Source organism: Halichondria panicea, chromosome 12 (genome assembly GCF_963675165.1).
Source record: "Halichondria panicea chromosome 12, odHalPani1.1, whole genome shotgun sequence".
In the NCBI taxonomy this organism is placed as follows: Eukaryota; Metazoa; Porifera; class Demospongiae; order Suberitida; family Halichondriidae; genus Halichondria; species Halichondria panicea.
Window position 1 is genome coordinate 4,435,568 of NC_087388.1, and position 13,505 is coordinate 4,449,072.

General features: G+C 37.9%; 2 protein-coding genes and 1 long non-coding RNA gene across 9 annotated transcripts; 1 reads left to right on the forward strand and 2 right to left on the reverse strand.

The window, feature by feature from the left end:
* Positions 1-1,262: 1,262 nt before the first annotated feature.
* On the reverse strand, positions 1,263-6,426 carry LOC135345276 (uncharacterized). 2 transcript variants are annotated; one of them, XM_064542697.1, is made up of 9 exons: positions 5,505-6,426; positions 5,259-5,418; positions 4,990-5,115; positions 4,550-4,935; positions 4,384-4,467; positions 3,259-3,904; positions 2,879-3,056; positions 2,413-2,653; positions 1,263-1,516 (listed from the first exon to the last, which is right to left on the reverse strand). In XM_064542697.1, coding segments are annotated over exons 6-9 (978 nt in total). In that variant the 5' UTR covers positions 3,817-3,904; positions 4,384-4,467; positions 4,550-4,935; positions 4,990-5,115; positions 5,259-5,418; positions 5,505-6,426; the 3' UTR covers positions 1,263-1,515. The 2 variants fall into 2 exon arrangements, with proteins under 2 accessions (XP_064398767.1, XP_064398766.1); XM_064542696.1 differs by lacking the exons at positions 1,263-1,516; positions 2,413-2,653; positions 2,879-3,056 and having other exon boundaries at positions 3,492-3,904; positions 5,505-5,777.
* Positions 2,385-12,053, forward strand: LOC135345316 (uncharacterized). Of its 3 annotated transcripts, none has more exons than XR_010397684.1 (4): positions 2,385-2,440; positions 2,891-3,075; positions 5,897-5,934; positions 12,030-12,053. It is a non-coding gene; the product is annotated as an uncharacterized LOC135345316 (long non-coding RNA). The 3 variants fall into 3 exon arrangements; XR_010397683.1 differs by lacking the exon at positions 12,030-12,053 and adding an exon at positions 10,650-10,673; XR_010397682.1 differs by lacking the exon at positions 12,030-12,053 and adding an exon at positions 8,864-9,003.
* On the reverse strand, positions 7,821-13,154 carry LOC135345274 (uncharacterized). Of its 4 annotated transcripts, none has more exons than XM_064542693.1 (8): positions 12,977-13,154; positions 12,631-12,934; positions 10,006-10,071; positions 9,468-9,565; positions 9,371-9,415; positions 9,224-9,313; positions 8,815-9,156; positions 7,821-7,978 (listed from the first exon to the last, which is right to left on the reverse strand). In XM_064542693.1, the coding sequence occupies exons 1-7, from the start codon at positions 13,074-13,076 to the stop codon at positions 8,828-8,830; spliced, it is 1,032 nt and encodes a 343-aa protein (XP_064398763.1). In that variant the 5' UTR covers positions 13,077-13,154; the 3' UTR covers positions 7,821-7,978; positions 8,815-8,827. The 4 variants fall into 4 exon arrangements, with proteins under 4 accessions (XP_064398763.1, XP_064398762.1, XP_064398764.1 ...); XM_064542692.1 differs by having other exon boundaries at positions 9,465-9,565; positions 12,977-13,151; XM_064542694.1 differs by having other exon boundaries at positions 9,465-9,565; positions 12,631-12,913; positions 12,977-13,150.
* Between the last annotated feature and the right edge of the window lie 351 nt (positions 13,155-13,505).

The window sequence follows — 13,505 nt, forward strand, 5'->3', positions numbered from 1 at the left end:
AGCAAGCTACCTCAGGAATAGATCACAATATGTCATAATAAATGGAAAGTCATCAAATATCTCGGAGGTTGTGTCAGGAGTTCCCCAGGGTTCGGTGCTGGGACCTCTTCTTTTCCTAATCTATATAAATGACATCGATCTACATCAAAATGAAGGAAGTCTCTTGCTCTATGCTGATGATCTTCTTCTTTACCATCCTATTCAATCTCCTGAAGATTATCTAAAATTGCAAGGAGATATTGATCAACTCCAAGCATGGTCTGAAAGAAATGTACTCTTGTTTAACCAAAGCAAGTGTAAATACATGACTATATCAAGAAAATTCAGCCCACCACTTCCCAACATGTTTCTCAATATCAGTGGACGTCCCCTACTTAAAGTTGACCACTACAAGTACCTTGGAGTGTGGATCTCTCACGACCTCTCATGGTCAAAACACATAGAAGGAATGTGCATGCAGAAATGCCTGCAAGCAGGTTGCCGACAGTTCTATGGCCACTCGTCACTAGAATGTTTAAGACAACTCTACATCTCACTTGTGAGATCAAAACTGGAATATGCTGCCCCTGTTTGGGATCCACACCAAAAAACAAATTCTCACAAAATAGAAAAAGTACAAAAGTTTGCCCTTAAAATCTGCACAAAACTTTGGAATAGGGACTACGACTCCCTATTAGATACTGTGGACCTACCGTCCCTTTCCACAAGAAGATTGTACCTGAAACTATCATACCTTTACCAGGTAATAAATGGTAACTTTAAATTCCCTGATCCACCACTGGAAAGAAGAGTATGCCCTCTCAATCTAAGAAGCACAAAAAATATACAGTTTAAAGACCAATTTGCAGAACAAATGCATATGCGAACTCTTTTTTCCCAAAAGCAATATCTGTATGGAATGAATTACCACTGGAGCTGCAGGAAAGTACATCGATTTTGTCATTTAAGAGAAATGTACTCTGTCACTTGCATTAGTATAATATTAGTCTTTATTTTTAATTTGTACTCGCTATTGTAAGTAATATATACAGGGCACACATTAGGTTAGCATAATATGCTACTAGTGTATCCATGCATTTTGCAGAATTATTATAAAAAAAAAAAAAAAAGATCATTGCTATACTAAAATACTTGGCTTGAAATTTCAATTAGGCAAACTGTAGATGTTCAATAATTATTGCAGTACTCTATAATCTCATAATTCTCAAGCTAAGTGATAATAAAAATTATATATAATTATAATACACAAATTTTTCAAAGATCAAAGCTATAATTATAGTTCTCAAAGTGCTTGGCTTGAAATTCAAGGTTTTTAACACTGTATAGCAGTCAAGTAATTATGTATTTTGTTGGAATTATTGTAACTATAAGTATGTACTATCAAAAAGTAATCTTAACATCCATTAATTAACAGTTTTCTCAATTGAGGATAGTTGCTTCAATAGAGCTTGTGTTTCGTTGTTTTCCAGTGCAAGGGCACTCCGTCCATTCTTGACAGCAGATGAAGATACTTTCCCTGGGGATGAGTGTATGCACGTGAGATGTTGCACAGTAATCCAGGCATTACATGTACATGCACATGAATCTTTTGAACATCAAGTTAACTTCCTAACCATGCAAACCATACACATGTCTTGAAATTTCAAGCCTGATACATCATAACTATAAACGCAAATTCCCAAAGTGCTTGAAATGTCAATGACTATTGTACGTATAATTATCCTGTCTGCAAAGAACTAGCTGTGCAGTTGTGGCTTGAAATTTCAAGGATGTACCTTGCCTCGAACCCAGGCCGCAGGGAGGCCTGGTTCGAGGCAAGGATGTACCGTATATGCTTTATCAGGAGCCGCGGCTACTAAATGTTTCGAAGAGGAGGCTACAATTAGAGAGAGGCCACTGTTCAAGAGCGGCCTTTATTAGCTCCAGCTAATTCAACTTGTTATCAAAAGTTATTTTCACCTGCATAAACTTAAACTCTGCCATGAGAAAGTCTTTGTGAAGCACTAAGAAGCAGTTACCTGTACCTAGTAGCTACGTACATCTAGCTAGCTGCTAGTATTGACCTGTACCTAGTAGCTACATACATCTAGCTAGCTGGTAGTTGTTTTGGCTGCCACGTGCAGAAATGCTAGAGTCAAAGTTCACTGAGGCTACTATTTGAGAGCGGCTACTAAAATTAGTTTCATTTTGCTAGCAAGGGAGGCTACTATTTGAGTGCGGGCCTTTATACAAGAGCGGCCTCTGATCGAGCATAATGCGGTAATTATTGTACAGAGATTCATTACACGATCTTTACCATACTAAGGATGACCTTTTTTGCAAATTCTCTTTAAAGGATCTTTACCATAATGCAGGATGACCTTTTTGCAAATTATCCTTAAAGGATCTTTACCAGATGTTAACAGTACTTACTATTCCCACTCGAAGACCCATTGCCCAGGTGATGTTAGTAGTTTAATGAGTTCCTGATAAAGCATTGGTTTTGGTCTTGCCCTGCCTTGAGGTGTATTGATAGGCTCATCCATAGCTACTGTTAGAAGGTTGCCCACAAACTCTGTTTTCTTAGCAAAGAAAGGGTACTCATTGCAAGAAGACCATTGCCCAATCACCATTGGTGTTATAGTGTTTTGAAGATCACACCCTGTGTACGTATCTGTATATGTAAACAAAATGTAGTGGCTTTTTGTGTTTAAATGTAGTATAGGTGTACTCATACAATATAAATTTATTGTAAGTACATACTATAATTATATCACCTTTGCTTGCAGCGCTGGTGTCTTGCATGTATGCTGTTAGTACATACTATAATTATATCACCTTTGCTTGCAGCGCTGGTGTCTTGCATGTATGCTGTTAGTACATACTATAATTATATCACCTTTGCTTGCAGCGCTGGTGTCTTGCATGTATGCTGTTTGTGCTTTGCAATCTTGCTGCTGCAACTCCAGGTCTTGTGGTGGGGAAATTACAACTACTGCAAAGGACGATAGGCCCAGGGCAATGTTGGTAGATCTCACTAGGCGTACAATTGTCGTTACTTCTGTGCACGACCAGTCCTGTATGAGATTTACACAGGTGAACGTGGTACATCATTGTATAATCATGTATGTATACGTACGTAACCTACATTGTGTAGATGCTTGCATACCATTGATTCTGTAAAGCTATAATAATACGTACATACCCCAACGAATGTTGCCTTTTATATGTTATTCTAATGATGTGCTGTAATATAAAATTAGCAAACTAATTACTTACCTCTGGTGTGTCGAGGATGGTGAGGTGCAGACCACTGCACTGCAGACTCCCAAAGCCATCCAGTAACTCTCTCGTACTGACCGTGATCACGTTCGCATTTATAATAACCGCGAAACTGTTGTCATAACTGACATGTAGGCCGTCTGTGACGCTAGTTGGTTGTTCTATGGATTTGTTTAGTATAGCTTGCTTTGCTTGGGTACAGAAGGAGCAAAACGTTTGGGGAACATTGCTCTTTTTGAAATAGAGGGAAGTAAACTGTGCCAAGTTTTCGTCAGATGTGTGCGTAGGGTAAAGCTGCAGTGCTTCCTCCCAAGAGCCGATGTCGAGTTGCGTTATGAAGGCCAATTTAATCTCTTTCATTTTTTTTATGACTTTGCACTTTTGGCTTAGGTCTTTAAGCGACAACTCTCCACATTGAACTTCCTGTAAGAGGTTTCGTCTTTCTTCCTCTTCCAACCCTCGAAGCGGCTTAAAATTAACGCCTTTGCAGCTAATTTTTGAGTACTTGTCTCTGCCCTCGTGACAGCTTTTGGTTTTTGAGGTCGCACAATTCATATTGAGCAAAAATCTCTAAAACACAATCATACTCAACGTCGGGTAACGAAGCCAGGAAGAAGACCATTGAGTATTCGAGCTGTTGCACCTGTATACAAACGTTATGAACTAGTTAACCCGAGATACGTACGTACATACATTATGCAAATGCATAATTATTATGTATGACAAAGGTATGACAATGTACCGTATTTACTTGATTAAACGCCCAGGGTAAAAGTTCTGTCTTTGTCAATAAACTCACATCTTAAATAATCTCCTATGTATGGGGTGTAGCACTGTGGGTGGAGCTAGATACTATTTACGATGGCAGCGCAGAGAGAGAGATATCAACACAGAGGGAAAACAATACTCCTATTATGACTTTTAAGCTAAGAAATAGATTTAAGCTGAGACAGCAGTCAAGAAGAGCACAATAACTGCTGCTGCGCAAGAGTTTGGAGTAGACATGACAATAAACGCCCGTTTCGAATAAACGCCCTCTCTACAGACGTTGCTAGGAGATAAACGCCCGGGCGTTTAATCAAGTAAATACAGTACGTGTGTAAGCACGAGTTTGTCACTCACCTGCAGGCTGAGTAGACTAGCACATGCCTTTCGCCACTCTGTCTTGCTACTCCTCCCAGCATACCTGCTTCTGCATATCATTACCTACATAACGAAAATAGTTTCCTTTTACTAACTACTAGTTTAGGTGTTGCTATGTATCCGTACATCATAAATGCGCGCTTACCTGATCTTGTGTCGTCATTTTGTGAGTAAGATCGGTTGCCCTGTTGTGTTTCGAAGCTATCATTAAGGCCACGTCGTCATCGACACCTGTATAAACTGCTACTAGCCTTGTCTGAAGGCTTTCTCTTGGGTTTTCGACAGCCAGCTCCTGAAGTGCAATTCTGCTATGATTGCCCCCAATCGTTTCATACTTGTATAGTGCTGGATGTTTTTTATCGAATTCTTGACCGTCATCGAGGCATGGTATACCAATAATGGGTGACACCGTAGAAATTTGGTTCGCCATTATTTCGTCTTTCAGAGTGTTGATAAAAACTCTATCTGGGGGTCTCAAACATCTGCTCATTCTAGGCTCCATTAGACAGGAAATGGGAATCTCATAGCACCCTATAACATTGACCGATTGCAATTTGCATAAACTTAATTACTTATTGAGCTCACCAGTATAGTACTGTATGATGTCATTGTCACTGTCTTCATCAATTTTTTTCTTCTTTGATGGTCCAAGACCTGTGCTTGGTGAAGTATGCTTACCAAGCTGCACTAGTGGCTCATCCTGGTACTTGCCTATAACGATACATGGAAAAAAAGCTCTCAGTTTAGTGTAATTAATTTATAGTTATTTACGTAAGCTGTCAAACTCCGAAAATTATAAAACCTGCATGCATGCATGCACTAGGTGATTCATGAAAACCATGTCACGCGCTTACCAGTGTTGCTGTCAATTCTTGGAAGAACTAGCCGAGTCCATTCTTCATGGAACTGCGTGGCGCTCTTTGCATTCTTAAACTGTCTTGAAAATGGTGATTTCTCCCATGTAAAGTCTACCAGTGACTTCTCTCTTGCTGCTTCTTGGTCCAGTAACTTGATCTGCATACATTAGTCTAATACTTGCATGTGCCATGCATGCAGTGTATCTGTATCTACCGATAAACATTTATATAGAAAAAGCTTACCCTGATCTTGTCGTTGCTAGCTTTAACTGCAAACACAGGACCATTAGTTTCCTGTGTCGCATTCTTCACGATATGAATGTAGCTGTCTTTGACATCAAAATACCACTCCTTGTTTGCTGGCATTTTCAACTCAATAATAATGAAAGATCACTGTTAGTGAACAATAATGTTGTACGGTATCATTTATCAACAGAAAACTCGTACTCTTGTACTGTACGTTTTATCGTATCGTTCTTTTATCAGCAATAGACACATGTAACAGTACATCATGTCATGTATCATCAATATCTTGATACATGACAACATGTAGTATGGTGTTTGTTTAATGTCCGAGCATAATTGTTGTGTCTGTTAAACATTATGGTACTTACATACATAATATATTTATGCAGACTCTTATACCAACTTGAGGAAATGAGGTGCCAGCAACGTAAGTTATTATTTGCTGAAAATGTTTGTCCACTCAATAATAACCATTGGGTGTACACATTCATACGTAGTGCGAGTATTTTTTTAACTACTACATTACATGCAGTAGCAAATAATTATTTAACTTAATCGACCACCTTTATTGCTCACATACGTACTTTGCCTAATACATTACAGGGAGCCCTTACTTATCACCCTCTAGTAGAATCTGAAAACCTGTCGGTCAATTAGCTAAGCTAGTGTATACACATGTGCACCGGATTTGCTATTGTGACAACTTAATCGACCACCTTTATTGCTCACATACGTACTTTGCCTAATACATTACAAGGAGCCCTTACTTATCACCCTCTAGTAGAATCTGTAAACCTGTGGGTCAATTTTTTATTCTTAGCTAAGCTAGTGTATACACATATGCACCTTACAGAGGATTTCAGGTTGGTTGGCAGAAGTTAAAAGTTGAAGTGCACTCAACCACGACCACACACTGTGTGTTTCTTCTACTAATGTAATTAGTGGTCATGGTTGACTGCACTTCAACTTTTAATTCTGCCAACCAGCCTGAAATCCTCTGTATCATTTGCTATTGTGACTGTAGCAAATAATTATTCAACTTAATCGACCACCTTTATTGCTCACATACGTACTTTGCCTAATACATTACAGGGAGCCCTTACTTATCACCCTCTAGTAGAATCTGTAAACCTGTGGGTCAATTAGCTAAGCTAGTGTATACACATGTGCACCGGATTTGCTATTGTCTGTAGCAAATAATTATTCAACTTAATCGACCACCTTTATTGCTCACATACGTACTTTGCCTAATACATTACAAGGAGCCCTTACTTATCACTCTCTAGTAGAATCTGTAAACCTGTTGGTCAATTAGCTAAGCTAGTGTATACACATGTGCACTGGATTTGCTATTGTCTGTAGCAAATAATTATTCACTTAATCGACCACCTTTATTGCTCACATACGTACTTTGCCTAATACATTACAGGGAGCCCTTACTTATCACTCTCTAGTAGAATCTGTAAACCTGTGGGTCAATTAGCTAAGCTAGTGTATACACATGTGCACCGGATTTGCTATTGTCTGTAGCAAATAATTATTCAACTTAATCGACCACTTTTATTGCTCACATACGTACTTTGCCTAATACATTACAAGGAGCCCTTACTTATCACTCTCTAGTAGAATCTGTAAACCTGTTGGTCAATTAGCTAAGCTAGTGTATACACATGTGCACCGGATTTGCTATTGTCTGTAGCAAATAATTATTCACTTAATCGACCACCTTTATTGCTAACATACGTACTTTGCCTAATACATTACAAGGAGCCCTTACTTATCACCCTCTAGTAGAATCTGTAAACCTGTGGGTCAATTAGCTAAGCTAGTGTATACACATGTGCACCGGATTTGCTATTGTCTGTAGCAAATAATTATTCACTTAATCGACCACCTTTATTGCTCACATACGTACTTTGCCTAATACATTACAGGGAGCCCTTACTTATCACTCTCTAGTAGAATCTGTAAACCTGTTGGTCAATTAGCTAAGCTAGTGTATACACATGTGCAACGGATTTGCTATTGTGAATAGCAAATAATTATTCAACTTAATCGACCACCTTTATTGCTCACATACGTACTTTGCCTAATACATTACAAGGAGCCCTTACTTATCACTCTCTAGTAGAATCTGTAAACCTGTTGGTCAATTAGCTAAGCTAGTGTATACACATGTGCAACGGATTTGCTATTGTGAATAGCAAATAATTATTCAACTTAATCGACCACCTTTATTGCTCACATACGTACTTTACCTAATACATTACAAGGAGCCCTTACTTATCACCCTCTATACAATCTGTACCCATAAGGATGATACAAAATATACAGCAATTAAATATAATGATATAAAAGTCATACATTTTAAATACGTATCATAATTGTTCACAGTATACGAGTGTATTATTATATGGCTATAGACTCAATAAGTTCCACAAAAGTTCTATATATAGTGGACCTTGTTGTCTCTGTATGGAAACACAGTGAAAACAATTAAAATATGAACTTGTATATGTTTTACGTGACATGCAATTCTATATCCATTACCGCCATTCCGCTTGCTATTATAATTATATATACATGAGCTCCATATAATTATAGATATATCATCATCAGTTTAATATAGCTAAAGCAACACTTTTTATGAACAGTTTAAGCATATTTTTTTTTATGTTAGGTTGTCTGTGGGAATATTGAAAAAAGCTGTCCCTTTTGATTATAGGCTAAAGATGAGTCACATGCAACAATGACTTTACTGTTGAATTTCGCACGTGATCAAGCCTAATCGAGGTATACTTGCGTCGTACTTCTTTTGACTGTGTCATGTTGACCATTTACAGAAATGATTGACGCTGCTAAAAAGGATGCTAAAAATTCGAAGTCCATAATAATATTAGGCTAAACAGCTTTGCAGCTTTTTTCACTCACAGCTACCAATATATCACAGCTACCAATATAATCACTCAAACTCTATAATTATACAGATGTATAAGGAGAGTCTTATTACTAACTGGCAGAGCTCTAGCTGTCTGGAAGGCCTCATTGAACTGCAATGTGCATGCATGCAGGGTCACATGATACATAATTATAATTATGCATGCTTCCTAGTTTGAAAAAACAAAGCAAAATCTGCCACTGGCCGAGCTATAGGGCTTCCATGCAGATGAGCAGACATAGAATATGTACACATATATACAAACAAACCAACGGACTACTAAGGTGTCACGAGCTTAATAAAATGTGTGGTATTTATATGTACTAAGGGAGTTAATAAAATGTGAGGTATTTATATGATTGTACGTACATTGAGTGACATGCTAACAGATTTCATCAGCTATCTTCTCTTTTTTCAGTTTCAGTAACAACTCCAGTAGAGCTCTGTAAGTTGCTGCATAAGGATTGTGCGTTTTCCAGAGAGTAAAGCATTTTGTCATGGCTACTTGAGTTCCTTCTCTATGGTACAACACATTCACATCGGCTTGTTCAGCAGGAGTTAATCCCATGGATTTAGAATAGATCGCCACACCATCGAAATATTCGGTCAGGTAGGGAAAATCAGAATTGCTTATTTCACTGCTGAGTTGCCCACCAGTCAGATTGTACTGTCTTATTAGTTTTTGGAGAGTAACTCGACTTGTGGATGGTCCTGTATATAGAGGAAGCGAACAATGGAGTGAATCCAGAAAAAAACATACAATTAAAACGACTGTTACCAGCAAATGATGAGCCTGAGGTTGAAATTCCAACTTTCTGGACTCGAGCGGTTGGGCATTGGAGCCTTTCCGATGACAGTGACCCCGTACCTACATAAAATATTCACTGAACAACAGCTAGTGTTACAGTTTGTTGAACAATCAAACCTGATGATGGCGTCTTCACAATGGATTTAGAGCCAGATTTATTATCTGCATATCAACAGACACTGAAATATGCACTGACGTTAAAACAACTTACCACCCTCATCGTAAATTTTGTAAAAACACCATTTTTTATGCTCAGTTGGTGTTCTGTGGTAAGAGCATATCCCACTGAGTTCACCTTTGTGGGTGATGATCCTAACCAAAAGTTATAATAATTATATACTGGCTCCCTATAATTAGTATTATGGCTAAGAGTGCAATCTATGTACAATAATGATAATCTGTTTCACATCCGGTCCAGTAATTGCATGCACGTCATCATTGACAGCGTTCAATTACCTGTCAAGTAATTGCACACTGTCAATGACAACGTACAATTTTCGAATAACGGAAACTGCTATTAAAACTGCAGACAACTTTATCATACACGATGAGTATGCATGGTTACATGTGCAATAAGGGATTAATAGCACTCATAATAAGCACTGGCATGCAAGGTTAATAGCACTCGGCCATGCCTCATGCAATTAGTAGCCTTGCCATTGCTTGTTACTCATGCTATTAAACCCATTTTAGCTATAATTATATCTAAGAGTACGCATTCTCATCCTGCAAGCGCACGTGTTATCACTTACAACTCGATGTGCTTGAATGACTTACGACTCTTGCTACATTCGGTATACTCAGTTTCTGTAGATTCCCTAGATATATATACAACAGTAGAAAATGGATTTACCTTATATATAATTATACTATAATAGTCGATCCCATGCAGGACGAGTTTTCGCTTTCATATCGGATAGGCCTGGTACTAGTTGTCTGCACATGCGTCAATCGTTCGTCAGATTCTATATATATATACTCCCGTTCACTTTTGACATTTATATTGATGTACTATCGTCAAGGGCGTATAAAGAGAAGAGGGCATGCAACTACAATATAAATGGACGGGGGCTTATGTTTATTGCACGTGCACTGACTAGCCTTGTTTTTACTCTATCTATAGTGGGCAGTTGGCTAAATATAGCATATCCTGCATGCTGACTCATCAATAATACGCATATACACTGTATATACATTGTGAGTTGCATGCCCTCTTCTCTTTATATGCCCGTACTAGCGGTCACTATCCCATTTAGAATCGATTGGCTTAGAAAACATTATTCTGATTACAGAACAACAAGTGAAGGCTATAAAGCTTTGCATGCATTTCAGATATTTTTTGGTGGTTCCTATATGCTATCAAGTCATTTTTGTTTGGCAAGATTTCACCATTTAGATCTATCTATCTTATGGTGGATCAAGTGAAGAGTGTGAGCTAGATGACTTGGTGCTGCCATCACAGCTCGAACAGAGGGATTGACAATGACACTAACCTGTTTAAAATTAATACGAGAAATTCACGTGTTACAGAATGTCTACAGTTCATTTAGTCTAGAGAGTAGATTACCACAAATGTGTGAGTAGTTGTACTTAAATGTAAAATTATTAATATCTTTTGATTGGAGCATTTCTAAGAAATGGTGTTGATACCCGTGTGTAGATGAATGACTGAACTACAACATATCCAAAAATGTTTCATAAGGTGGTGGGTTTGTGGTGATTAATAGAACAACAGCAAATTGTTATAGTGGGTAATCGGTTAGAGTAATAAAACACTAACCTTAAACAGCTAAGGTCTTAGACTTTTATCACACAATAGTTTAATGGTTTAGATATCCTGGCCATCCCTTTATGGGTCTTACATATGCTCACAGTGTCTATAATTCATGATTTACCGGTTTTTAGGTACACTTTTAGTTAGAGTAATATCTTCTGAACATTTTATAGCTTAGCTTTAAAAGTTATCTGGTAAGTTTACAAATAAATGGGCTACATTTTGATACCAAGAACATCCTCTATGCTTATTCCATTGTTGAGATATCACTGAAAAACTACATATTCTACTATTTTCTACCGTTTTGATGACATCACAAGCTGCTAACCACAAATCGATGACACTTTAATTAACCACGTAAGTGGGCGTACAATAACTGTACGCCCACTCTTAATTACATTTGTGGTTGATTAAAGCATCATTGGTTTGTGGTTGGCAGCTGTTGATGTCATCAAAACAGTAGAAATTATGTAGCTTTTCCAGTGTTATCTCAGCAATGGAATAAGCATATAGGATGTTCTTGGTATCAAAATGTAGCCCTTTTATCTGTAAACTTACTACAGAAATTTGAAAGCTAAGCTATTAATTTTCAAAAGTTATTACTCTAACCAAAAGTGTACCTGAAAGCCAGTAAATCATGAATTATAAACACTGTGAACATTTGTAACACCCATAAAGGGATGGCCAGGATACCTAAACCATTGAACAATTATGTGATGAAGTCTAGGACCTTAGCTGTACAAGATTACTGTTTTATTACTCTAACAGATTACCCACTATAACAATTTGCTGTTGTTCTATTAATCACCACAAACCCACCACCTTATGTTTCCATGGAAACATTTTTGGATACGTTGTAGTTCAGTCATTCATCTACACATAGGTATCAACAAAATTTCTTAGAAATGCTCCAATCAAAAGATATTTACATTTAAGTACAACTACTCACACATTTGTGGTAATCTACTCTCTAGACTAAATGAACTGTACTTCTCTGCATAGGAGATGATGGCTAATATCCAGCTATCCCAACAGTACTCCTCTTGGCTATATATACTATAACGGTCCAGTGTGAGGCAAGCGTTTAAACGTGCACTCTTTTTGTCCTTTGGTTTTCTATTTAATCTTGTCGGCCTACTCACATGCAGGACTGGACTGTATATATCTGCTCGTCGAGCGTAATTGTTTCCGGCAGCTCAGAAGCAGCAAGAGAATCTACGTTTCTCAAGCAAGGTTTGCCTGAGTTACGAATAGGGACCTCTATTCTATTCAGAGAGGTACAGCAGCCTGCTAAACTGTAATTTTGAGGCATTTTGAGGCATTCAATCATCCTGAAGTTGCCCTGGGTCACTATAAATCGTGCTGCAGCACAACCGGCAACTCCCTTTGTGAAGCAGCTTCCTATGTTCATCTTTTATATACCCACTGAATTTTCTATGTATATATGAATTTCAATTATATATTGGTTTAATAAAGTTTTTTACCGACAATGAAAATTTAACGCATGCACAGACAACTCTAGTATAATTACCATATCCGATATAAAATCGGCCTGGGATCGAGGCTATAAAGCCTATATATAATTATATACATAAAGGCTTACTCTGAGAAATGTTCGAGCCTCCTCTTTGTGGGGTCATCCGGGAATAGATCAACAACGCTCTTCATATTTGGTCGATATCTTCCTCGCCTGATGCGGACCCATTCATTTATCAAAAATGCAGCTAATATATGCTGGTTGCTGGTTTTTTTCTCTGCTGACTTCAGGGACTCGGAAGACTTTGTTTTAAATATTTTGCTTAGCTTTTCTGGTGTGTGCCCTAGTTTCAATAATTCTCCAGCTAATTTCAATTGGAAAATAGGGAACACTAGCGGGTTTGAGTGTGCTGAATAAAAATAATTCAGTGCTAAATTCACAATTCACACACTGAACAAAATGCACAATTTACCAATTTGGCTGCGGGGTCTTTCAGTAGATCTAATGCCTTTTCCATAGGCATAGTCTTTATAAGGTTTATGGCCTTTTTTAGTTTTGGAGTTCTTAGGCATCCTCAGTCAAAGTATATATATCTACGGCCGGACACTGCCCGCCAATATGAGACTTTTGGAATGGGGAGTACACAAAATGCCAGGAACAGAAGTTATATTTACCACAACACACCCCGCGAATTCTTTACATAATTATGCCTTGGTGCGCCTCGGGTAGGACGCCCTCTTTTATAACGCCCATTTATAACCACCATATCAAATGATAAAATCATTTTTTTGGCATTGTTTAGAACGTTTACGGTAGTGGGTGTTTTCCACTCACTGCGACAGTATCACTGCAATTTGAGACAACAAACTGATGACTATTTGGATCATGTAATTAGTATTGTAGAGTTCCTGCTATTTTGCACCTGAATGAAAATTAATGTGGTAAAGATCCTTAACTTTGGTTATGTATTTCAACAGCATAAATAATTATGGTAAAGATCA

What these genes read in the sequence shown, in the direction of transcription:
- LOC135345276 (XM_064542696.1), bottom strand. Translation starts at nt 5,627, where the DNA reads ATGCCAGCAAACAAGGAGTGGTATTTTGATGTCAAAGACAGCTACATT. An exon ending in CATCATACAGTACTATACTG is followed by an intron (nt 4,936 to 4,989) that starts GTGAGCTCAATA and finishes TCAATGTTATAG; the next exon opens with GGTGCTATGAGATTCCCATT. An exon ending in AAATGACGACACAAGATCAG is followed by an intron (nt 4,468 to 4,549) that starts GTAAGCGCGCAT and finishes TTCGTTATGTAG; the next exon opens with GTAATGATATGCAGAAGCAG.
- LOC135345274 (XM_064542692.1), bottom strand. Translation starts at nt 13,076, where the DNA reads ATGCCTAAGAACTCCAAAACTAAAAAAGGCCATAAACCTTATAAAGAC. An exon ending in TCATTCAAGCACATCGAGTT is followed by an intron (nt 9,566 to 10,005) that starts GTAAGTGATAAC and finishes ACTTTTGGTTAG; the next exon opens with GATCATCACCCACAAAGGTG. An exon ending in TGTGAAGACGCCATCATCAG is followed by an intron (nt 9,314 to 9,370) that starts GTTTGATTGTTC and finishes TATTTTATGTAG; the next exon opens with GTACGGGGTCACTGTCATCG.